General features: G+C 37.7%; 1 protein-coding gene across 2 annotated transcripts in view; it reads left to right on the top strand.

Moving 5' to 3' along the window:
* LIN52 (lin-52 DREAM MuvB core complex component) overlaps nucleotides 1-25,452 on the top strand; it is a 110,108-nt gene that overhangs the window by 55,634 nt on the left and 29,022 nt on the right. The window contains exon 6 of one of the 2 annotated variants that reach the window (XM_019427135.2): nucleotides 4,894-5,560. The exons of the other annotated variant lie outside the window; for it this stretch is intronic. Coding sequence (XP_019282680.1) covers nucleotides 4,894-4,937 — 44 coding nt within the window. The 3' untranslated portion in view covers nucleotides 4,938-5,560. Of the gene's footprint in view, nucleotides 1-4,893; nucleotides 5,561-25,452 lie in introns of those variants that run through there. 2 annotated transcript variants of the gene reach the window in all.

The following is a 25,452-nucleotide window of genomic DNA, read 5'->3' on the forward strand; positions in this document are numbered from 1 at the left end:
ATGATAAAATGTATGTTATGTGTATTTTGCCACAGCTTTAAAGGGGGAGCAATTTATGGTATATGAATTATATTTCAATTTTAAAACAAATCATTTAAGAAAAAGAAGAATCCAAAAATAAGAAACCAGTCTAGGAAACCCAAAAGGATTTGAAGAAGTCCATTATATGCCTGCTCCTAACTGAAGGCCTTTTTTTTTGAAGTATAATGATTTTGTATTCCACTTCCTTCAATTCATGAATGAGTCTTTTCTACCTCTCACCTTCTTTTATTCTTTCCTGAAGTAGATTTGAAATAATCTCTTGATCATCCTTGGTACTTATTGTAACATCCGACTCTACTGTGGGGTCACATATATTTCTTAGGATTTAGATATTATAATAAATAAACATTTATGTATGGCCTGCGATGAAAAGCAATGTGCCAGACCCTGGATGTCAAAAATACATAAATTCTTGTGTTTATAATCGATTAGCGTGACAAGGCAGGTATATAAAAAGATCACCGTATGAGAGAACATGTACTAAATGCCACGTGAGTACCATAGGAGTTCAGAAATGAGAGATCATAGTGGGATGAAGGTGGTTGGGTAGCGTCTTTTTATTTATTTATTTTTTTTACTTTTTTTAATGTTTATTTTTATTTTTGAGAGAAAGAGACAGAGTGCAAGCAGGGGAGGGCCAGAGAGAGAAGGAGACATGGACTCCGAAGCAGGCTCCAGGCTCTGAGCTGTCAGCACAGAGCCCGACGTGGGGCTTGAGCTCATGAATCGCGAGATCATGACCTGAGCCTAAGTCGGACGCTCAACCGCCTGAGCCACCCAGGCACCCCAGGGTAGAGCCTTTTTAAAAAAAAAAAAAAAAAAAAGAAGTGGAATTTAAACTTGAATGAAAGAAATAAATTTTATATATCATCATCGGCAAATTGGTTTCCTCCTTGCTGTAAGATTCTATGTAAAATGCAACATTCCATGTCGCAGTTACTATTTGATTAGCCTGCACAAATCCTTTTTTTTCATATTCATTTCCCTTGCTGGCTGCCCAGACTTTCTAGCACAGTAAAAGGCATTGCCTGTCTGTCTACTCGTTCACATCCAGACCAGTAATTAAGTGTGCAGGGAGGCAAAGTAACCTTACCTCATAATTTGGCCACCGAGCCATGCAGTAGCCTCTCTGGGTTTACCTTGTTAAGCCTGTAAGTGGTAACAAAGAGATAAGAAAGTAGCCACTGTCAAGCATCTTTGGCCTAGGATGAGTTTGACCTGCACTTTGACAATGATTTTGATTATTTCTGCTTTCTATGTTGAATGGATTTATCAGAGTCTCAAAGACCCTTAATTTAAAAAATATATTGACTTTTTTTGTTGTTGTTTTTTAGTCTTCTACATGCTGAATGTTAACCTCCTTATGGCATGCAGTGATGATTTCTGAATTTTGATTAGGCACAACTCAGTGTTGAAGCACTGAAGCAGTTGGTTACTACTGCAGCTAATTCTTGGTTAAATAAACAAGAGTCCTGGGGCGCCTGGGTGGCTCAGTCGGTTAGGTGTCCAACTTCGGCTCAGGTCGTGATCTCACGGTTTGTGAGTTCGAGCCCCACGTCGGGCCCTGTGCTGACAGCTCAGAGCCTGGAGCCTGCTTTGGATTCTGTGTCTCGCTCTCTCTGCCCCTCCCCTGCTTATGCTCTGTCTCTTTCTGTCTCAAAAATAAATAAACCATTAAAATATAAAACAAACAAATAAGAGTCCTTTAAAAAGATTAGCCAGAACAGTTTTAAAACCTACAGCAGCACTGATGTATATCAGTTTTGGCTTGGCATACTTTGACCCAGGGCTGTGCAGTGTTTTATTACCCTCAGCTACATAAGGACACATACTTATAGCACCACTTTTGTAGCATATATTTTTATAACTCTACAAAATGATTAGACTGACATAGAGCAATTCTCTAAATTCATAGGTATTAAAATATTCTGGCAGCTGTCTCCTTTTTGCCTTTAAGTTGAGACATCATGATGAGATAAGACTGTACCAGTGCTGATAGGTACAAGAATGTAGTTCAGCATGGTATTCTCACATTATTGACAAAAGTCTTTGTCACTGTGAATAGGAGAAATCTTGGAGGAAGTGTTCCCATTATAGTAATTCCAGTTCAATTCTACTAATAGTGTTTTTCAGAAACTTCGTTACATTAAAACACATTCCATGTAGTCAGATAGGAAGGACGTTATGGTATTAAAATGTCTCTGAATTCTAACTAAAACAGCTTGTGCTGAAAAACATACAATATCTGGGAGTTTGAGGTATTTATTAGGGTTTAGAGAGTGTTTAAGAGAACCTGAATGGGAGAAACTTCCTGGTAAATTGTTACTAGGGTACAGTGACATGGGATACAGACTCAAAATAGGCTCCTAGCATTCTGTGGACTATATAGGTCATAGTCCACAAGGGGGAACTGAGAGTCTGGGAAGGTCTCAGTTAATGAGACCTCTGGTAATGCTTTCCAGTGAGCAACCCTGTGGCCTCTCTTCCCCTAAGTAGTCCCGAACTGCTTCCAGGTGTCTCAAATTTTTCTAACTGGGAACAGTTTCCTTTTTTTTTTTTAATGTTTATTTATTTATTTTGAGACAGAGAGATCATGAGTGGGGTAGGGGCAAAGAGAGAAAGAGAGAGAATCCCAAGTGGGCTCCGTGCTATCAGTGCAGAGCCCGATGCAGGGCTCGAACTCGCAGACTGTGAGATCGTGACCTGAGATGAAATCAAGAGTCAGATCCTTAACTGACTGAGCCACTCAGGCACCCTGGGAACAATTTCCAATTGAAAGATTCACCCTTTGTTAAGAAGTGTGAGACTTTAAATGGCAAATGATTGTGGATACAACCATTGTGAAAAACAGTGCAGCAGTATCTTCTAAGGTGGATGATACATATACCCTGTGACCCAGTATTTCCAGTGCTATATATATGTGTGTGTGTGTGTGTATATATATATATATATATACACACTCTAGAAATAGAAATGCTATACCAAAACATGTATAGAAAAATATTCAGAACAGTGCTATTCATAATAGACCCAGACTACAAACAATCCAAGAGTTCATTGACAGTAGAATGAATAACTAAATTCTGATGTATTCACATAATAGACTACTATATAGCCATGAAAATGAACATGTTGCTACATGCAACAACATGAATGAGTCTCAGGAATATAACACTGAGTAAATGAAGATAAACACAAAAAGAGTACATATTATACAATATTTGTATAAAGTTCAAAAACAAGCAAAGCTAATTTATGTGATATAAATCAAAATAATGATTACATTGCAGGTATGGTGTTGGCTGGGAGGGGCCAGGAGGAGGGAGACTTCTGGGGGGCTGGTAATGGTTCTCTATAAAGATCTATATTGTTGTGTGTTCATTTTGTGAAATTCCTCACACATATACCTCTGATGTTTCCTTCTTTCTGTGTATATGTTATACTTTAAAAGTTAACTAAAAAAAAATTTTTAAGGCAAATAGTGGCTGAAATAAAAATTGAAAGTAATTCACTCAAGTCTAATAGCTAGTCGAATGTTAAAATGAAATGCTTGCTCTCAAAGCCATTCTGGTTTGATAGGGGAAGCTCTCAAAGAAAGTTCTCAAGCATTAGTAGTATTCCAGCCAGATTTCAAAATATTGCTTAAAGCAGGGCCTTACATTATTGGGTAAGAATAATAGCACTTATTTTGTAGGGTATTTTTGTCATGCGTAGCTGACACATACAACTTTTTGTGCCTTCAAATTTGGCTTTTATAAACATCTTTAGTATTAAAAATTTTGTTTCCAGAGAGTCACTAAATGAGGTATCACTGTAATAGAGAAAGAACAGTGATAAATGTGATTCAGTAGATGGCAGTATTCCCTTTGTAGGTGTTAGTCAAAATGTGGATACATGGGGGTAACTACGAGAAACTTTCTTCAGTAAGAGTGGTAAAGGGTCACCTGCTGGGACACGTAGACCAGAAAGAACATTTTAATATTTTTGTTCATTTGTTATTTCATATATTACTAGGAACTATTTTGAATGGACCCATAAGATGTAGAGTCCACAAATGTAGAGGACATATTTTTCCACATAAATCCTAGAATGATAGCCTGCAATTGGTAGTTTGTTTGATGTAGTATGGCTTTAAGTGGGTGTTAATGCATAGAATATTCAGGAAGGATTTGAGCAGTGTCTTTTTTTTTTTTTTTTTTCAGTCTTGTATGTGGGAATATTTATATGTCAAGATTGAGATAATGACTAACTGCCTTGGACAAAGATGTCAATGAAATTTATTGATGAGGAGATTAGGGTGCACTTGAGCATAAATTAAAAGAAATATTAAAGTGATTGACTAGTCTGTTTTTGTTGGTTATTTTAATACAAATCAAATGTTTTTTGAATAGTCTCTTTTTTCAGATTGAAATTTTCTTAAAATGGTAGCGCTTGATGAAAGCGGTGGGGTTTAAGAAATCCTGTGGCATTATAAGGGTTTTAGTTGTAAGGAGTTTGACATGGATTAGAGTGATATGACAGAGAAGTCAAGAGTTATCAGCCAAAGGACAGAACGTGCCTGTGGTGCAGAATGGAAGGCCATTGAACAAACTAGCCAGTGAGAGTCAGAAGAACTACATTCAAGTCCTGACATTGCTCATTATTAGCATTGACCTTGGACAGGTCATTTAGCATGCCTAATTTTTATTATCTGAAATATAGGTGATAAATAACTGCTGTACCTTCCATACAGGTTGTTAAGTGCATCAAGTAGGTGCAATGTCTGTAAGGATGCTGTGTTAACGTTAATGAACTCTGTAGATGGACTCTGCATTGTTTTTATACTGTTCAAATAACTTTTTGTCTCCTCAGGTTTTTCTGGCTGTAGTCATCAGGTGCCAGCTGAGAAACATTGATAAGCATAGCTTCAACAGCCATCATTATAGGAGTACCTACTAATAGGTACTATGCTAAGTGCTTTAAATGCATAGTTTCCAAAGCCTCACAACTGTGCGATGAGTAAGTTGGACCATTGACTCCATTTTATAGTTCACAAAGGTTTGGGCTGACCCAAGAGCTGTGAATCACGCCCATGTCGTCTGACTTCACAGCAGTTGTTTGTAGTATGTGATGCTATACCTGCCATGATGCACTTTAGTTTTTGCTTTTCCCTACCTAGTATTTCAGAAGCCAGGGCCACACGTAGTATTTTTATGTATTGGGCAGTTCAAGTAAAGACATCCTTAAAAGAAAATTTTATTACGTTTCACTTTGGAGATATTAACAGAATCCTAATGTATGCAGTTGTTAATTTGGGAATGGAGAGGGTTGGTGCTCTTGACTTGAGCCTGTTTCATCTTGAGCCAGAGCACATACAAATCATTTCTTGATGGTTCAGACTCAAGGAAAGGAATAGTAACATCAACACAACCCAAAGTAACATCAGCACAACCTAAAGAGTGTTAATAGTTGGTTTGAGGATATATTGATTTTCTTTGCAAACACCTCTCCCAATTACTTATTTTTTCATATGACAGCTGCTGTGTGTGGTTTTTTTTTTTGGTATATTTTTCTGTGTGTGTGTGTGTGTGTGTGTGTGTGTGTGTGTGTGTGTGTGTGTTTTAGGGGGCTTTCCATTTGTTGTAATTATAATACTGATATTTTGCATAGAGATAACATTTTTGGGAGAATCGTGATGACTAAATATACTAATAACTAAATACGTTTTTGGTGTTCCTATCAGGTAAAGACAAATAAATATGAATATTTTCATTTTACTTACAGTGTTTTTAATGAAAAATGACTTTGAGAGTATATCTTCAACTTTCTCTTATAAAAATATAAAAATTACTTATTCATGTTTTGGCCACCTTGTAATTTAGTTTATAAATTATCACTTTCTGTTTTTTAGATCAATTTTTGAATTTCAGAATAGTTTTAGATATTTATGGGAAAATTATAAAGGACAGCTTCCATATAACCCACACACAGTTTACCTTATTATTATTATTATTATTATTATTATGGTACATTTGTTACATATTTGTTAACAGTTAGTGAACTTTTTTGGTTTGTTTAACATTTTTCCCTATACTTTATTCCGATTTCCTTAGTCTTTCCCTAGTGTTCTTTTCTCGTTCCAGAGTCCAATCCAGGATACCATAATTACATTTAGTAATCATACCTCCCCATAGGCTCCTCTTGGCTGTGACAGTTTATTAGGCTTTCCTTGATGACCTTGACAGTTTTAAGGAGGACATACTGGTCCAGGTACATTGTAGAATGTTCCCCAATTGGGATTTGATGTTCTTCTTACAGTTATGGTTTGCCTTTCACTGCATATACTAGGTTATGCAGGGAGGTTGCTCTTAATCATAGTGAACTCTGAGGAAGGCAGATTGGGATTTGAAAATATTGGCTGTGGATAACCCACACAGAGATAAGCATTAATATTCTTTGTTGGCATTGAAACATTGGCTACATTCGTTATATTTTTTGTCTTTTATGCTTTTTCAGAAGAAGTCAGTCCTAATTCTGGCTGAAAACGAGTCTAGGTTGTATGATCTGCTCATGTCCCTAAAACCATTTCTTTTCTAATTGCACCTGTTGGGGCAGTTAGCATTGGTTTAAATGTTACTCTTTAGAGCTTTATTTACTCTGAATTGGCCTTTTAATTAGTAATGGGCAATTTTGGGTGAATTGTTAATTGATTAGAATTGTGGAAATCATCTGAAAAGCTGTTTTGTCACGACAGCCTAGAATAGTAGAAGATTAAAATGGGGTCTGGTTTAGTTACTATTCTAAGATAAATGCTTGAAAAGTATTATTTTCGTGGTTTAGGTTTGTTGGTGTCTTAACTCTGCTGAGAATGATTGTCTTTTAACTCACCGAGGTCCTCAATTCTACTCCATTAAGGGCCACTTTTCTGCCAATCAAAAAGCAGCATCCCTGAGATTGATTTTTGTTACAGTGGATAGTAATAGCTGCCTGGTGACAACATTTCAAACTCTTTTATGTAAACAGAAAGCAATCAAATAAGTACTAATCCAAGGATTATGTGGACCCAAATCCCGTGGCCAGGAGAAGAATCTCTGCAGTGTATGTCCCTGGCTCTTTGCCTTCTGGTTGCCCCTCTTCTTCCTGGAAAGCTTCCCTGCTGCTGGTGTGCTGGTGCTGCCTGTTAGATTGCAGTATGCTGCGACCAAAACACTCCTGCAGCTCCTGAATGGAATTCAAAAAGACACTTGCATTTCCATAAATAAATTAGGAATTCAGTGGTTTCTTCGGGCTAATCAGGGCAGGCTGATAAACCTTGCTAGCTGTTTAATAAATGAATTGTGACTGATTACCTATTAATATGGACGCCTCAGGAATTCACCCAGGGGGAAGCAGAGCAGTGAAATAGAGAGGGGCATGGCCCCTTGGGAAATCAGGGCTTCATGTTTGCAGCTTAAATATCTCTGTGAAGTATCAATAAGGAGGTAATTGAATTTTGAACACAAACATGAGCGCCGGATGGATGAAAGGGGGAGGGGGGATCTGATCATCTCTTCTCTGCCCCTTCATTCTCCCCTCCCCTTTTCCTTAGAGACCACTCTAGTAAAGATAGATGCTAAATCCATTAAATAAAGATTAGACTCTGTCGTAGTAGAAAATGGCAGCTTAGCTAGATCCCTGGGCAAATTGGGGCCTTTTGCAATACAGAAAATTAAAATATACATTTTTAACAAGTATGCTATCTTCCTGCCATTAATGCCAGGCTAGCTTGTGGGGTTTGCTCCTCCTTCAGATTGGCTTTTGTTTGGACAGATCACTTTCTCTTGTATTAATGCCAATCTTTTCTGTATTCCTGGAGCAGAAGGGGCTGGGTTTATTTATTTATTTTTAAAGCTTCTGTTGAGGCCTTTCCTCTACCATCCTGCTTGCTTGTAATCAGAAGAGTGGGAAGGAGATTAGTGTCCCATGAATTGACGGTAGATAAATGTTCCCTCCCCTTAACTGGTGGGTCCAGAAGAGCCCAATCACTTGTATTTCAGGGATGATTGGAGACTGTACAGCCAAGCAAGAAAAGGGCTTACACACTGAAATAAAAATTGATGTTTTAGATGCTATTTTATTTGGCATTATTTCCTCTAGATAGGGTTATTGATTTGCTTTGTTTTATCTTAAGCCAGATAAAGTCATATTAATGTAGAAAAAGAAGAATTGGCATCATTTGGTTACAAATCATAATACTACCCCTTTGTGAGCAGTATCAGAACACAGGCATCAAACCCTAAATACTTTTGTTTTTGTAGATAAATACCTTGTGTTGGCTTTTTGGACCAGCCTTTGTTTATATGTCAATCTACATATTCTGATAATTCTTTCATAAGGCTTCCGTCAGTAAATCTATCAACAAGTATTAATGGAGCATCTGTTAAGTGTGTGGCATTGTTAGTTGCCATAGTCAACAGTGAGGAAGTCTGTCCCCTGCTACCACAAATATTTCTTTAAAAATGAAGCTAATTATGTCCTATTCCTGCTAATAAAAGTTCTTTGGCTCCTCGGGGTGCCTGGGTGGCTCAGTTGGTTAAACATCCAACTTTGGTTCAGGTCATGATCTCACGGTTCGTGGGTTCGAGCCCCGCATAGGGCTCTGTGCTGACAGCTCAGAGCCTGGACCCTGCTTTGGATTCTGTGTCTCCCTCTCACTCTGCTCCTCCCCCACTCACACTCTGTCTCTGTCTCTCTCTCAAAAATAAATAAACATTTAAAAAAATTTTTTTTTAAAGTTCTTTGGCTCCTTGGGTCTTATGTATAAGGTAACATTCAGATTCCTCAGGCTTTCACAAAAGGGCTTTCTTAACACCAACCTAGCTTTCTCTCCAGTATAAGCTGGAAAATATACTTATCCTCCAAGGCTATTTCAAATCCCGCTCTCTCCATGTAGTGTCTCCCTATCCCCTAGGCAGAGTTACATTTTTCTTATCATTCAGTGTGGGTTCTACACTTGACTCTGAAGATTTCTGATGGAAGAAAAAATGTACTTCTTAGTCTTGGTAATTAAGGACTCTGTCCATTATTTGCCAGATGGTTTTGCAAACATTCCCAATTCTTTGTTTCAACTTCAGAGGTATCTTGATGTTCAAATCATCTTGATGATCAAAATTTTAATGATTTGTCCTTCTGCACTTCACTTTAAATTTAACATAGATTTACAGCAATCTTTAATGGTAAGAAGGAAAGTGTCTATTTGCCATCATTACTGCTACCTTAAGTTATTTACCTCTAGAGAGCAGAAATCAAACTTATTTAATCTGATTGCCACAGTTCAGAAACAACCCTTAATGATTTTGAATTTGAATGCTCCTGAAAGTCAAATAGCACAAAATGTCAGAATTTTCTAGTACCGCACATGTTGCAAGTTACACTGATGTTGCACTTGGATGGTTCTAGTTTTCCTTCCAGTTCTTCTCTCCAACTTTCGTTTCCTGCCATTTTTCTGAGCTCCAGAGTTCCTTCCAGCCTTACTGAAAATACAGGTTTTCTGGGACCATGGAAGCAAGCATTTTAAAGGCTCTGTATTTCCATTGGTTGGATCTCAATTATTTTAAGTTTTAAGCCTTATTTTAACATTAACAGATTTATCCAATAAAATGTGTTTTCTTTTTGTATTAATAATTTTCAGTATTGATTGTGTATTGTCATTTAATTATAACAAAAATTTAGTGCTAGAAATTCTGAGGTTAAAATTTACCCAAATAATCCCTAAAAATTTTAAATAAAATAAAGAATTTTGACTTTATCCCTTTAAGAGAAGACTCTTGGTAACTTCCATTCCTAAAGCTTTCTAGTGATCTTAGCATAACGTTCACTCAATAAAATATCTCTTTCCTGCCTTTGTAGATACATAACACAGTACCCTTAGAATTACCTGCATTATAATGCATTATACTACCTAGGCAATTACTGATTTCAGCTTCTGTACATGTGTAGTTAATGCTCAGGTATTTGTCTTGTTCAGGAAGATACAGTAGCTGTGGTTCTTAACCTAAGAGTCCCTGGATCTCCTGAAATTATAAACAAAATTTTATGTTTGTGCTTGTACATGTATATTTCTCTGCTGAGAGTATCAGTGGCTTTCACTGTGCCCCTAAAAAAGATATGTCAGAATCCTAACCCCTAGTACTTCAGAATGTGACCTTATTTGGAGATAGGGTCTTTATGCAGGTAATCAAGTTAAAATGAGGTCATTAGGGTGGGTCCTAATCCAGTATGACTGGTATCCTTATACAAGGGGGAAATTTAGACACAGAGATACACATAGAGGGACGATGATGTGAAGAGACACAGGGAGAAGACAGTGATCTTAAAAGCCAAAGAGACAGACCTGGAACAGGTCCTTTACTCACAGCCCTCAGAAGGAAGGAACCCCTCGACACCTTGATCTCAAACATCTAACCTCAGAACTGTGAGACCGTAGTTTTTGATGGTTAAGCCACTCACTTTGTGATAGTTTTGTTACAACAGCCCCCAGAAAACTAATACACTCTCTATTGATTAGGATGCTTTTGTCTGTAAATTGCAGAAAAACCCAACTACAGTGGCTTAAAGGATAAAGATGTTCCATATAACAAGAAGTCCAGAGGTATTTCATTTTTAAGGTTGGTTAATTAGTGACTTAACATTATTACCAGAGACCCCTGTTAGTTCCATCTTCCTGCTGTGTCACCTTCAGTGGGTTGGATACCACCCCCCCCCCTTAGGTTGGTTTCCATCATATTCAAGATGGCTGCTACAGTTTTTCCATCATATTCAAGATGGCTGCTACAGTTTTTGACATCACAGGATGACAGCAGTATCCTAAGAAAGGGAAATTGTTTTCCCTCTGTGCTGCTTCTTGTCAGTGAGAAAAAGACCAGAAGCTCTGAAGCAATTTCCCCTTACATGCCATTGAACAGTTTTGGTCACATTCCTATGCCTAAACTAATCGTTGTCAAGAGAAGTGAGACTAGCGTGATTAGTTTAGATGGACTAATAATGGCTCATCCTTGGAACTGGCAAGGAGCCGAGTCTCCCCTGAGTACATGCTCACTCTTTACCTGAATAAAACCAGGGTTTTGTTAACAAAGATTGAGTGAGGAAATGGCTATGTGTAGACAGCTACCTGTGTCTACCAGTCTGAGCCCTCTATAGAAGGTTAGGAACCATTGTTTTTTTAAGACAGGCAGTACTTTTTTTTCTTTTTAAGTATTTCTAAAGATTTTTTTTTTTTAATATTTATCTTGAGAGAGAATGGGGGAGGGGGCAGAGAGAGAGAGAGAGAGAGGGAGAGAGAGAACTCCAAGCAAGCTCTGCACTGCCAGTGCAGGAACCTGGCATGGGGCTCAATCTCACAAACCATGAGATCATAACCTGAGAAGACAGGCAGTGCTTCTGAAGATACCCAATCAAGGCTAAGCTCTGCTCAGATGTCAGAATAGTGACTCATGTTTAAGAGTTTCTAAGTTAATAGTAACTGTGTTTTTTTTTTTTTTAACTTAATCATTCAATAAATGAGTGACTGCCTCCTATATGCATATAGTCTGCTGACCATGGGGTTATAGAGAAAAAGAACGCTCTTGTCCTTGAGATTACAGTTTATTAGAGAGCACTAGGGAGGGGTACTTATCTCAGACGGGGTCAGAGGAAGTAATCCTAAACAGTCTTTATGGATGACGGTGAGCAATGAGGGTGGTGATTGCTGCACAGAAAATGGGTAAGGTAGTCTGGGCGTGAGCAATGGTGAAAGCAAAAGGCATGCTGTGTTTGGGGGACCTCTGAGTAAGCAGTTCGGAGATGAGGATGGAAAACCAAGAAGGAGGGGCATCTGGGCGGCTCAGTCGGTTGAATGTCCAGCTTTTGATTTTGGCTCAGGTCATGATCTCAGGGTCATGAGATCGAGCCCTGTGTGGGGCTCTATGCTGAGCCTGGAGGCTGCTGAAGATTCTCTCTCTCCCTCTCTCTTTGCCCTTACCCCGCTCTCTCTCTGTCCGTCTGTCTGTCTGTCTCTCTCTCTCTAAAGAAAGAAAGAAAGAAAGAAAAAAAGAAAAGAAAGAAAGAAAGAAATTAAAAAAAGAAAACTAAGAAGTAGCCTGATTGTGCATATAAGCCAGGGTATTATCCTGAAGGCTCTGTGTGGCCACTGAAGAATGGTAAGTAGGGAGGTCAATTGACCTCTTCTTAGGATGAGTACTCTGATAGTTGAGGGCAGGAGCTGTTGACTCGTTCTTCACTGTATTTCTCTCCCTCTCTTCTTAGTGTCTGGCACATTACAGGTATTCATGACTGATAGACCACTAGAAGCAGCGAGATCAGTTTTAAAAGATACAGTGATGCAGGTGTTTCGGATAACTCTGTTTCTAACTTGAGTAGTTTTTGATTGGTTTTATTAACCAGAATAGAGAATGCAAATAAAAGTACTGATTGGGGCTGGGAGATACTTGCTTTCAACCTGTTCTGTCTTGTTTGCCCATGGGACATTCTAAGACATCACTTTAACTTAGCTAAATTGTTTAATAAACATGTCTATCCTTCTGCTATGTATAGATATACCCCACATATGCAGATATATTCTTGTTTATTATTGACATCAGCAACCTACATTTCCTGACGTGTGACTGGTGCTCTGCTCAGTTCCTTATCGATATCTTGATACCACTGCTGTGGGCTGTAGCTACTGTTATTATCCTCACTGTACAGATGAAGAAAGAGGGGATCACTTGCCCAAGGTACTGAATGATGGAGCCCAGGACAAGAACTCAGGCCTGTGTGATTGCAAAGCCTCTGCTTCTAAACTTGTCTGCTGAACATGGCCTAAGTCCTCTGACCATGGTAACTAGGGAAGGCCTTTGGTCCTGGCCCTGGGTGCTCTTCTGAGGACTGCTTAGCGCTGCCATGAATGTCACTTCTTAAGGTCAATACTTGTCTTCCGCCTACCTAGCTAACTGCTAGAAAGAAACATGAAGCATACTGTATCTGTATGGGTTTAGCTGGAGGAAGAGCTTAATCAAGGCTTTTTCTGGCTTAATCGTGACTTGCTACCATTTTTAGGGCCCTGAATTTCTCAAGAAAAATAGACACTGGGCCCCTTTTGACTGGATGATGGCAATTTGAGAACAAGCCCCAGACCATCTTCTGTCCCATTGCAAGATATTAGCATTGACAACTCCTTCCCTTGAGAAGGAGTCCACATAGTGAACTCCAGGCTTAGCTTAAATGTCCGTTCCTTTGGAAGGCCATACCTGATTGCTAGACTAGGTTATTCCTGCTTTCACTCCCATGCTCATCTCATGGTAAACGTTCTACCAGCAATATCTACTTCCCCATACTCTAACTCAGTATTGCATTTACTTGTTAGAGTGTCTGATTTGTTCTCCGCTGGGTCTCCAGTACCTGACACATAGGTGCCAGGAAGGTAAGCAAAGGAAGAAAAAGCCAAGAACACTTCTGAGCTTAGGCAATCTCTTTATTAAAGCATCAGTGATATCTTTATCTACAAAAAAATTCAGTTTGGCTGCTAGTGTTATTGCTGCTTGTACTTCTCCTGTTTTGTCTCTGCCTTTGTATATTCGTAAATCTACAAATCCACATGGAAAGGAAATTCTGGCATTAACTCAAGCTGCTGTATGATGTAGCTATGCAAAGGATTATTTATAGACCCAAACACTCTTCTCTCCATGAATTTATAATCTCTATAGAATGAAAGGAATTAGGTCCCCCAAGGTGTTGCTGTTCTTAGTTAGCCCAGATTAAAACCTCTGATTCTTTTCTGTCAACTATATGTAGTCCCATATGCGTATGGAAGTTTGGAGATCAGTGGGTGAAAATTGCTTTTTATATTATTTGTAATAAAGGGAAAGAGCTTACCTTTTGTACATCTTTCCCACTTTTCTAAAACTTTTATACTTTAGACCATATTAGTTTTTACAGATCCCTTCTAGTTAATGTCTACTAAACATTAATTAACTTACTCTTTACTTTCCCAAGCACTAATGGAAATACTAGATTATAACCAATCTAATACTCTCTGGACATTTTACCAGACACTTTCCTCAATGTGATTTAAGGCAGTTTATAATCACTCCTTGCGGTCTTGAGGCCAGTTTTCAATTCATGAGACTCATATATCCTGGCTAGTTTTAATTAATTTTGCAAGGAAGATGCCAGGAGAAGCACTATTAAATGCTTTCTTATAATCAGGTTCTTTCATCTATTGGGTTCTTGTCAGCCACTAATCTTGTAATTTTATCACAACAAAATCTAAAAGTTTCTCTGACATAGTTGGTTCTTTACTCTTGTTCTTCAGTGGTAAGTACTCATGGTTTGGGTAACCTTACATTTACGGTTGTCTTATTCAGAATTGATGTTGGGGAATTTGTCTAGATTTATGATAGTAATTTCTAGAATTCATTTTTTAACATTAGGATTTGGGAATTGACTTTACTTGGTATCATATGTGTTCTGTTTATTTGTTTTTTTGGGGTGACTGTATCAGCCAGAATCCAGTGAGGAGTTACTCGAAAGGGAAATTTTTAAAGAATTGTTAAATCATTAACTAGGTGAAAGGGGTAGAAGAAGACTCTAAAGAGTGCAGAGGTAGAAGCTGCAGAAAACTACTTCTCCCATGGCTGAAGGAGAGTGAACCATAGGGAAGTTAGAAACTTAAAGGAGATCCCCACAAGGCTGAGATTCAGACCTCTGGAGAGCGGACATGGCTGCCTCCAGAACGTGCTGCCCACTGCCCGAGGGTACTCTGCTGGTGAATTACAGGAGGAGCCACCCTGGGATGGTAAGTAATCTTCAGCTAGAGGGAAACCCCGCCACTAAACTGAACAACAGGTCGCTGTTAGCAAGGTGAATAGTGCTGGGACCCTCACATGCCAACCTGCTTGTCACCGTGGAGAAAAACCATACACTGTAAAAAGGAGGAAAAGTTCTTTCTTTCTGCTTCAGCCTTGCAGTCTCCCACCAGTACCCTCTCTATTGACAAGCTTAACATGCAGCCAGCTGACAGGAGGAATGTAGCCTACTGCAAAGGTCCAGCTCTAATATCACAGAGCAGGGCAGAGAAAGGTGAGTTAGGAGCTGAGGCAATAAATGAATAATTGGCACAGTGAGTAAAAGTTTTGTGTAAAGTTAAATCTTGCAAATTAAAGACTTTCATTTTGCTTCATGAATAGTTTTTGTTTTGTTTTGTTTTGTTTTGTTTTGTTTTTTAAGTAGGCTCCATGCCCAGTGTGGGGCTTGAACTCAGGACCCTGAGATCAAGAGTCAGATGCTCTACCTTACCAACCAGGTGCCAGGCACCTAGCACGCCTCATTTTTTTTTTTTTTTGTAATAGATGTTTATTTTTCTCAAAGCAGATTACTCCTGTAACTTTTGCAGTTGGCTGACTAGCATTCACCACCTTGGCAATACAGTCTGAGCCAGTGATTGACTTAGCTATAAATGTCCCTCAAAACTTCTGTTGGCTTCTTTACACAAAGTGGTTTAATAACTGTTATTTAATCAATAAGTTTTAACAAATATTTAAAATTAAGGAAAAATCTGATTATAATCAGAAGACAGAGCATGAATGTGGATAGAAGATGGCTTTCCTAACCTCTGAATCCCATTGAATTCTCATTTCCTTTATGATTAATTCTCTCTTCTAGCCATTTTATTTTTCTTGAAGTGTTGGTTTTTTTTTTAATTTTTTTTAGCCACATTGAGCCTTCCTGTTCCTAACTTCCTTTAGTATTCACCTGTTATTTATGCTTGTATTCCCAGCTAAATTGTAAGACCCTTGCTGTTAGGGACCATGCTTTATATTATTTTTGTATATTATAAAAATAGTATTGTGCAGGGGCATCTGGCTGGCTCAGTCAATAGAGCATGGGACTCTTGATCTCCTAGTCATGAATTCGAACCCCACATTGGGCTTAGAGATTGTGAGAAACAGAGAGAGAGAGAGAGAGAGAGAGAGAAAGAGAAAGAAGAAGAGAAAAAGAGAAAAGAAAAGAAAGAAAAAGAAAATCAAGACCCAACTATATGCTGGCTTAAATAAATCCACTAAAAAAAAAAAAACCCAAACAGTATTGTGCAAATATCTATTGAATAGATGGGACTCTTTATGTTTACAGAATAAGAAATGGAAACAGCCTTTAAGGCAATCAGAGAACAGATAAGTACTTACCCATTCTTTTCTCCATTGCTACTTTTTCAGAAACTACCACTGTCTCTTACTCTTTAGAAAGACTATAACATTATAAGTGTAAAGACAAAACCAAAACCAAGATAGGACTAGGGAGGCTGACAAAACTGTCAAAATCATGGAGAAAGCTGGAAAGTATCTATAGTGAACAATAAAATTTGGGAAGAGAGTGCTTCCAGGTTATGATTGTTTAAATGTATACATGTGCTTTTCTTCCCTTCCCAAACCCTACTACAACAATTTTTTTTTTAAAGAAAGATAAAAGCTCTCAAGGAGAGTAAAGGAAAGAGGACAACAGCCACAACATTTTGGAGGCTAGTATTTTTATGAACCTAGCAGACCTAAGAAAAACAATCCTAAAATTTGGAAGCCAAGAACAAGCCAATTCATATCTCACAATAAAAAGGCTGAAGATTGTTATCTGGTGCACAGGGGAGATAGTTTAAATAAGGAGGATTCATAAAAGTCTGTTTAAGAAGGGGTCAGATGCCCAGATTGCCTGCTTTATTCTACCCCACAAAAGACTGGAGCTTTATTTTCTAAAAAAAGGTAAATTAAAGTGATTCCTCAACTGGTGGATACAGATCACTGGAGGATGGGATTTCTATACTAAAAATGTAGTAAATTATGCACACTTTGTGCTGAGACCACCCCACCCTCCATGACTGGGCCTTCATCCTCTAATCAGGAAGTTGGTAGAGTGGAATCTGACCAGCCCAAGAAGAGTAAAAGCACTGACATTGGAAGTTCTACAACTAAACAGCTTGGTCATACTGCAGTGAAGTTCACAGTCAGCAAGCCCAACCTCTATACTCTGAAGCAGCCTTTCAAGCAGCTTTTTAGTCCCGTGTTCTTACATATGAAAAAACAGTGAAAGGATATTAACATCTGAGAAAAGCCCTTGACATAGAAAATTAAAAAAAAAAAAAAAAAAGGCAACAAATGGAAAAAAATCAGCTCAGAGAAAACAGACTATGCAAAACTATTCTATTAATATACTCAGAAGAAGATAATGCAAACATAATAACAGGATGCTATTAAAAAGGACTATACAGGGAATAGGAAAGAGCTCATGGAAATTAAAAATATAATAGAAATGAAAAATTCAACAAAAATTGTTAGAATTAAAGTTAAGGAAATAGAGTAGAGCAAAAGGACATGAACAAAAGAGAAAAACAAAGAAAAGAGAACCAATCTGTCAGAACCAAAAATCTGATAAGAGTTCCAGAAAGAAAAAAGGGGAAATAGAAATCATTAATGAAATACCTTAAGAAAACTTCCCCAAATTGAAAGACCTATATTTCCAGTCTGAAAGGTCTTGACAGGTGCAACCAAAATAGATGAAAATAAACCTGCTCCAAGGCACATCATCATGAAATTTCAGAACTCTGGGGAAGAAGATAAGATCTTAGAAGCTTCCAGAGAAGACAGACAAAAAACAGGTTTCAAAGGATGAGAATCAGAATGTCTTCAACATTGGAGACCATTGGAACAATGCCTTCAAAATTCGGAGGGAAAATTATTTTCAACCTATGCCAACTCAAGTGAAAAGATGAAATAAAGACACATTTGGACATGGCAGATCCAAAACAATTGACCTCCCATAGACTCCTATGAACTATTGGAAGTCATGCACCACACAAATGAGGGAATAAGCCAAGAAAGAAGATGACATGGAATATAGAGAACAGGAGCTCCCCAAGGTGAGAGAATAGAAATCTCCAGGTGATTGTTGTGTACAGGCACAGAGGAAAGACCATATTGGAGACTTTTTTAGGAAGATGAAATTGATAAATTATAAGACATATCTCAATATCTTAAGATTTAGACACCAGGCAGACATACTCTGAGGTTGAATTAGAGATAAGTGCCTAGAAAACCAAGCAGATTATAAAACCCAGAAAAGGGGCACCTGGCTGGCTCAGCTGGTGGAGCATACAACTCTCTTGGTCTCAGAGTTGTAAGTTTGAGCCCCACTTTAGGTGTAGAGATTACTTGAAAATAAAAGACCCAAGCAAAACAAAAAATATGCAAGAAAGGAAAGGTAATCCTAGTTTATTACATGACTTAGCTATAAGTAACATTTATATAAGCATAATAATGTGGAACATGAATATCAATCTAAGTAAATTTAGAATATATAACAGGATAGGAGAGGGGATGCTTGCACATGTATTGTGAAGAATTTAGGTGGAGGTGGGGAAAGGCGCTAAATCATCACTTATATTAGGGGAAGTCAACAGATAATGTCCTCAAATTAAAAAATCAGGAAATAGTATAAGTGTGTTATTTAATCATGTAGAGACATAGAGGTAATATAAAATAACTAAACAGGGTCAAATGGTTACCACTGAGGAGTTAAAGGTGAATTATAGATTTTCTTAACCTTATAGAATGAATTTTTGAAACATGTACATGTATAACTTTAAATTTAAAAATACACCTTAATTGTTAAAAATAGGTGAAATAGGTAATTGGAAGGACAGAAACTGGCTCTTGTAACATTTAGAGAAGCAAAGCTAAATAATGTTCACTAGGAAAATAAGTGGAAACCAAAAGGGAAAATGTGTATGAATAGGCCAAAAATAAAAGATGTCTAACTCTCCATATGAAAAGGAAGCTAACTACTTTGAATTAAAATGTGATTGGTTATGTATTTTCAGTTTTGTTTTAGAAAACCCGCTTGCCCAAACTTACTATAATCCAAAATAAGTAATTCACAGTTTTGGGATAGGAAGCAATTGTATTTCCACCCTGTGATGAGAAATGGAACCCCAAATCAAGCCCTTAGCAATATGTTGGTGACTGAATTTGATTAAGGAATTTCATTCCTTCCCATCTTTCCTCCTTTGATATAGGTGGTTCTTTTTTTTTACTATTTAGTTCAATTGCAGTTCAGTTGGAAAAAAATTAAATTCTATGTTAAGTTGACCTCTGATAACTGGTAGGTTTTGGTGGATGGAATTTTACTTTTTAACTTGGCACTGAACTGTACATTTAACACTAGGTCTGGGTGATCTCTCTGGGGAGAGTGGAATTGATGGATCCTTTTGCTGCCAGTGCCGGGTGGCCTGTCAGGAGAGCAGGTGTTGCTGGGATGGCTCATGCATTCAGGAGTCATAGTGCAAATCTGATCAAGGCATATATTCCCAAAACCACTCAGGCTAGTGTCTCTCCTGGGGAAGAAGCCAACATTGGCCTCCTATGCTTTTTTTAAAAAAAAGAAAAAGAAAGAAAGAAAAACTAATTATCAACCTACAGCAAATGTCATTCAACTCAAATCCCTGAAGGATAAAGGCGTAGGTGACAAATGTTCCTGGAGAGAGGGTTGAGCTGTCACTTGTCTTTTTAATGGATCGCCCATGTTTGGCTATAGAATCACATGCTATTTCTCCTTATTGTGTGTTCCATCTGAAGAAATACTGAATATCTGGAAGCACAAAAGAAATGTACAATTTCTATAAACCCTTTGGGTTTGAACAGAATCCTAGTGTCAAGGCAGATGTGAGGGGCTTCATTTTATTGCTCTTCAAGTATTCAGGGAACAGTTGTCTATTGACTTAGTTGTCCCTTAACACTTCCCCTATTTTTCCTTACTTTTGATTAGACCCATTACATCCCGTTTTGTCTGCATCGGCTAACCCTGGGGCATTTATCCATGCCCTGTTCCAGTGGACAGAGTTAAGAAAAATGGGGAAAAGTTAGAGGTTTTTGGGGGGTGTGGGTTTTGTTTTGTTTTGTTTTTTTGCCACAGTATTAAGGAAGAACTTTCCAACTGGACTCTCAAAAAATACCAAGTTCCCTATCACTGGGAATGCTTAGTTGGACAAAGCTCTTCAACCAGCTCTGGAATGTTACTAAGATGCTGTTTGGAATTAGGTGGGAGCTTAGATTAGGTGATCTCAAGTATTCTTTTTAACCAAGAGAGTTACAGAGCCTATTATTTTTGCTTTCAACACCAAAATAAACAGCTGCTCTCCCTGTTCAGTTGCCGTAGTGTCGAGAATGGTTTTGTGAAAGAGTAAAGTTGAGACTGGGAGATCAGTTAGGTTATCAGTAAGAATCCAGGGGCAAGATGGAGACCTCAAGTAAGGCAGTGGTGAGGCAGAAAATGGGACTGATATGAGATATTTGCACGAGAGAATCAACAGGATTCAGTCACCAGTTCAAGATGAGAGTGAAGGAAGAGACCCAGGATGATCTTTCCCAGGTTTCTAAGTGAGACGACTTAGTGGATGGGCTTCCATTGCCTAGAATGGGGATACCGACGATAATGCAGGCTTGAAAGGGAAAGATAGAAGTTAATAAAGCCAGCATTGTCATTAACTTCCTGTTATGGCAGTAACCATTCTGGTTGCCTTTCTTTAGATAAAGATTCTAATTTATCAACATTTTCCTTAAAATATGACAATGAAAATTGGATATAGCACTCTGTGGACCGATTCCTGAGCACTACAGTATTGTTTCCTTTGATCTGGAAACTGCTTCTACTAATGGAAATTAAGATTTGTGTTTGTTGGTTAGCACTTACATCTCCCAGAGTTGGCTCATACTGAACTTAAAAATCAACTAAAAATTCTAAGTTTTTCTATTATCAAATCATGTGTCTCTTCCCATCCTGCACAGTTTTTAAAAATTAAATATCATATTCTACATTTATCCAACAGCCCTTTCTAGCTTCATTACTTTTCACACTTCTGGGAACCTGTACTTCTAGGCCGTATACCTTCCTCTGAATATTTATCTATGAGGATTTCTTTTTTTTTTTTTTTAATTTTTTTTTTTCAACGTTTTTTATTTATTTTTGGGACAGAGAGAGACAGAGCATGAACGGGGGAGGGGCAGAGAGAGAGGGAGACACAGAATCAGAAACAGGCTCCAGGCTCCGAGCCATCAGCCCAGAGCCTGACGCGGGGCTCGAACTCACAGACCGCGAGATCGTGACCTGGCTGAAGTCGGACGCTTAACCGACTGCGCCACCCAGGCGCCCCTTTTTTCTTTTTTTTTTTTTTTTTTTTAAATTTTTTTTCAACATTTTTTATTTATTTTTGGGACAGAGAGAGACAGAGCATGAACGGGGGAGGGGCAGAGAGAGAGGGAGACACAGAATCAGAAACATGAGGATTTCTAAATGTTATACCTCATTTCTCTCCCACAAAAGTACCCTATGTCTTGTCCTTTTCTGTGCCTGCCTTCTAGAATGCCTTGTCCTTCCTTTCCACTTGTCTGTATCTTATTCACACTTCAGGCCCAATTCAGGCATAGTGCTGTGAATTTTCTAGTCCTTAGTAGTGCTCTTTCCATATGGGGGCTTCTGTAGCACTTAATTTTTCCCTGTCTTATGGTCCTTAATCATAATTTGTCGTAATGGTTTTTTATTTGTTATTTTGGTCTGCTATAAACACTCTTAGAATATCTTCTGTATTACTGAAATACAGTCTTTGAAGGAAGGATCAAATATTTATGTTATAGGTTACTTGCCTTGGTAACATAATAAACTCTTGTAAAGGCAGATGAACAAGTTATAGGACTTACTGAAATCTTTATCAGCTTTGTGTTCATAAGGTTTTTACAGATTGCCCTAATAATTGTATACTGGCTTGAAATTCCATCATACCTTTCAAATAGGACTTTCATTACACTAAAAAGTTTCTTGCTGCCCTCTTGTGAAAAGCTAGGTAATACTGCCAATTAACAATACTCAGAAAAGTTAAGTATAGTTGACTCTTGAACAACACAGGTTTGAACTGCCAGAGTCCACTTATACATGGATTTTTTATAGTACAGTACTGAAAATGTATTTTCTCTTCCTTATGATTTTCTTAATAACATTTTTTCTCTAGCTCACTTTTCTGTAAGAATGCTATATTTAATACATATAACATACAGAATATATGTTAATTGTTTATGTTATCTGTTAAGGCTTCTGGTCAGTGGTAGTCTATTAGTAATGAAGTTTTGGGGGACTCAGAAGTTATACACAGATTTTTGACTGCCTGGGGGGTTAGCACATTGTTCAAGGGTCAGCTGTAATTTTCATCTAAATTTTACTAAGACTAACCTTTCTCACATTTTTAGGATTTTTATATCTTCAGATTCTCAAGTCACTTCATAAGCACTAATGAGCATTTCTTCTCTTTTTGTGTATATCTAAGGTGAATATGAAATAGAAATGTATTTGATTACCTGCTAGAATTCATAGTGCTACATTTTGCCAAATTACCAACCTCAAAGTAAAATAAAAATAAAAATAATTCTTGATGATGTGAACTGTATAGTATCTTATTTAACAGTATCTTATTTTAGAAGTGGTTTTGGAGTTTAAATGTTCCATTTTCTTTCTGACTAAAAATAGAAGAGAGGTTTTTTTTTTTTAATTTGATGAGACTTGATAGTACAAATAAGATGAGTAGTCCGTACTCTGAGCTATGCTTCTCTTCATTCTCTCCTAAAATTGAGCAATCTTTAGTCCCATTCCTTTTCTGAAAATTCAGTCTTTCTGCTACAAACCATAGGGAAGATAATAAGCATTTTGGACTTATAACTGTTGTTAAAATCTATATGATATGCAAAAAACATCTATCATCTTACTTAGTCATGAAAGACTGAGTGCTTTCTCCCTGAAACTGGGAACAAGGCAAGGATATCTGCTTTTAGCAATTAAAAAAGTTTGTTTGTTTGTTTGTTTGTTTGTTTATTTATTTATTTATTTATTTTGAGAGAGAGAAAGCACAAGCATTGGAGGGACAGAGATGGAGGAAGAGAGAGAATCCCAAGCAGGCTCCACACTCAGTGCAGAGCCCAACATGGGGTTCAGTCCCATGACCATGAAATCATGACCTGAGCCGAAATCAAGAGTCGGACACTTGACCAATTGAGCCACCCAGCTGCCCCTGCTTTTAGCATTTTTAATTGATGTTTTACCAAAGATCGTAACTGGTGAAATAAGGAAAGACAGAGAAATTAAAGGTCTATAGATTGGGAAAGAAGCGAAACCATCTTTATTCAAAGATGATATTATTATTTACATGGAAATCTAAGGAATCTACAAAAAAAGCAACTAAAACTAATAAGTGAAATAAAGCAAGGTTCCAGGACACAAAATCAAGATACAAAAATCAATTTTACTTCTATATACTAGCAGTGAACAATAGGTAAGTTCATTTTGGTAAAAAATACAATTTATAACCTCACAAACCATGAAATTCTTAGGGGTAAAATTTAGCAAAGTATGTGTAGGACATATATACTGAAACCTACAAAGCATTGCTGAGAGAAATTAAAGATCTAAGTAAATAAAGATACATACCATGTTTATGTATCAGAAAGCTGAATATTGTTATATTTGTTCTCTCTAGACTGATCTATTTAAATGTTTACTTATTTTGAGAGCGAGTGCGAATGGGGGAGGGGCAGAGAGAGAGAGAGAGAGAGAGAGAGAGAGAGAGAGAATCTTAAGCAGACTCCACACTCAGCTCAGAGCCTGATGCCATGGGGCTCAATCTCACAACCGTGCAGTCATGACCTGAGCCGAACTCAAGAGTCAGATACTTAACTGACTGACCCACCCAGGTGCCTCTTAGACTGATCTATTTATTTAATGCAGTCCAATCAAAATCCTACCAGACATTCTTGAAATTGAAAGCTGAATGATTCTAAAATTTATATAGGAAGTGCAAAGCACTTAATAACCAGAACAATTTTGAAAAAAACCATGTTGGAGAATTTACACAACCTAATTTCAAATCTTATTGTAAAGTACAGTTATTAGGACAGTGTAGTTTTGACAGAAAGATAGACATAGAGATGAATAGAACAGAGTAGAATCCAGAAATAGACCCATATATATGTGGTCATTTGGTTTTTGATAAAAGTACCAAAATAATTCAAGGAAAGTCTTTTAACAAATAATGCTAGAACATCTGGATATCTTTGTGGGAAGAAATTAACCTTGACCCTTACCTCGTAACATGAAAAAATGAACTCAAAATAGGTGACTGATGTAAATGTAAAACCTGAAGCTGTAAAACTTCTAGTAGAAAGCATGAGAGAAAATCTTCACATCCTTGGGGTAGCCAAAGACTTCTTAAATAACACAGGCATCATGAACCATAAAGCAAAAACTTGATAAATTGTACTTCCTCAAAATCAAAATCTTCCGCTCTTCAGAAGATACTGTTAAGAAAATGAAAAGACAGGGGCGCCTGGGTGGCTCAGTCAGTTAAGCGTCCGACTTCGGCTCAGGTCATGATCTTGCAGTCTGTGAGTTCAAGCCCCGCATCAGGCTCTGTGCTGACAGCTCAGCTCAGAGCCTGGAGCCTGTTTCAGATTCTGTGTGTGTGTGTCTCTCTCTGGCCCTCCCCCATTCATACTCTGTCTCTCTCTCTGTCTCAAAAATAAATAAACGTTTAAAAAAAAATTTTTTTTTAAGAAAAAAGACAGATCACAGAGTGGGATAATATATTTGCAATACATATGTAGTGGATCCTCATTCATGGATTCTGTGTTTGCAAATTCACCTGTTCGCTAAAATTAAAACCCCCAAGTCAGGTATTTGTGGTGCTTTCATGATCGTTTGTGGACGTGTGCAGGGTGGCAGAAGTTTTGAGTTGCCCTACATGAGTGCTCCCAGCTGGCATCAAACAAGGTGGTGCTGTCTGCCTTCTTGTTCTAGTTTCCATACTGTAAACAAGTGTCATTTTCATGGCCTGTTTTGTGCCACTTATTTTGCATTTTTATTCTTTTTGTTGATGATTTTGCAATTTAGAATGGCCCCCAAAGCACAATGCTGAAGTGCCATCTAGTGTTCCTAAATACAAGGTTATAATGGTGCCTGATGGAGAAAATACATGCGTGAGATAAGCTTCATCCAGGCATGAGTTATAGTGCTGTTGGCTGGGAGTTAACGAATCAGCAATAGGTATTAAACATATTAAATAAGTTGTCTTTAAACTGAAACAAATGAGGTTATGTATTGACTGGTTGACTAAAATGTTGTGAATAGAGCCTGTCAGGAACCTAGCCCGGTATGTCCCGTAGGAGCAGCAGTTCAGTATTTGCTAATTCACTGTTCACGATGACATCATAGAATATAACTACCCAGAATAATGAGAATCAAATATACTTAATGAAGGACTTTATCCAAAATAATATTCTTAAAAATTTATTCGATAGTAGAAAGATGAATAATCTAAACATGTAAGATTGATGATGG

The sequence above is a fragment of the Panthera pardus genome, unplaced genomic scaffold (genome assembly GCF_024362965.1).
Source record: "Panthera pardus isolate Hobbes unplaced genomic scaffold, ASM2436296v1 HiC_scaffold_24, whole genome shotgun sequence".
NCBI classification, from domain to species: Eukaryota; Metazoa; Chordata; class Mammalia; order Carnivora; family Felidae; genus Panthera; species Panthera pardus.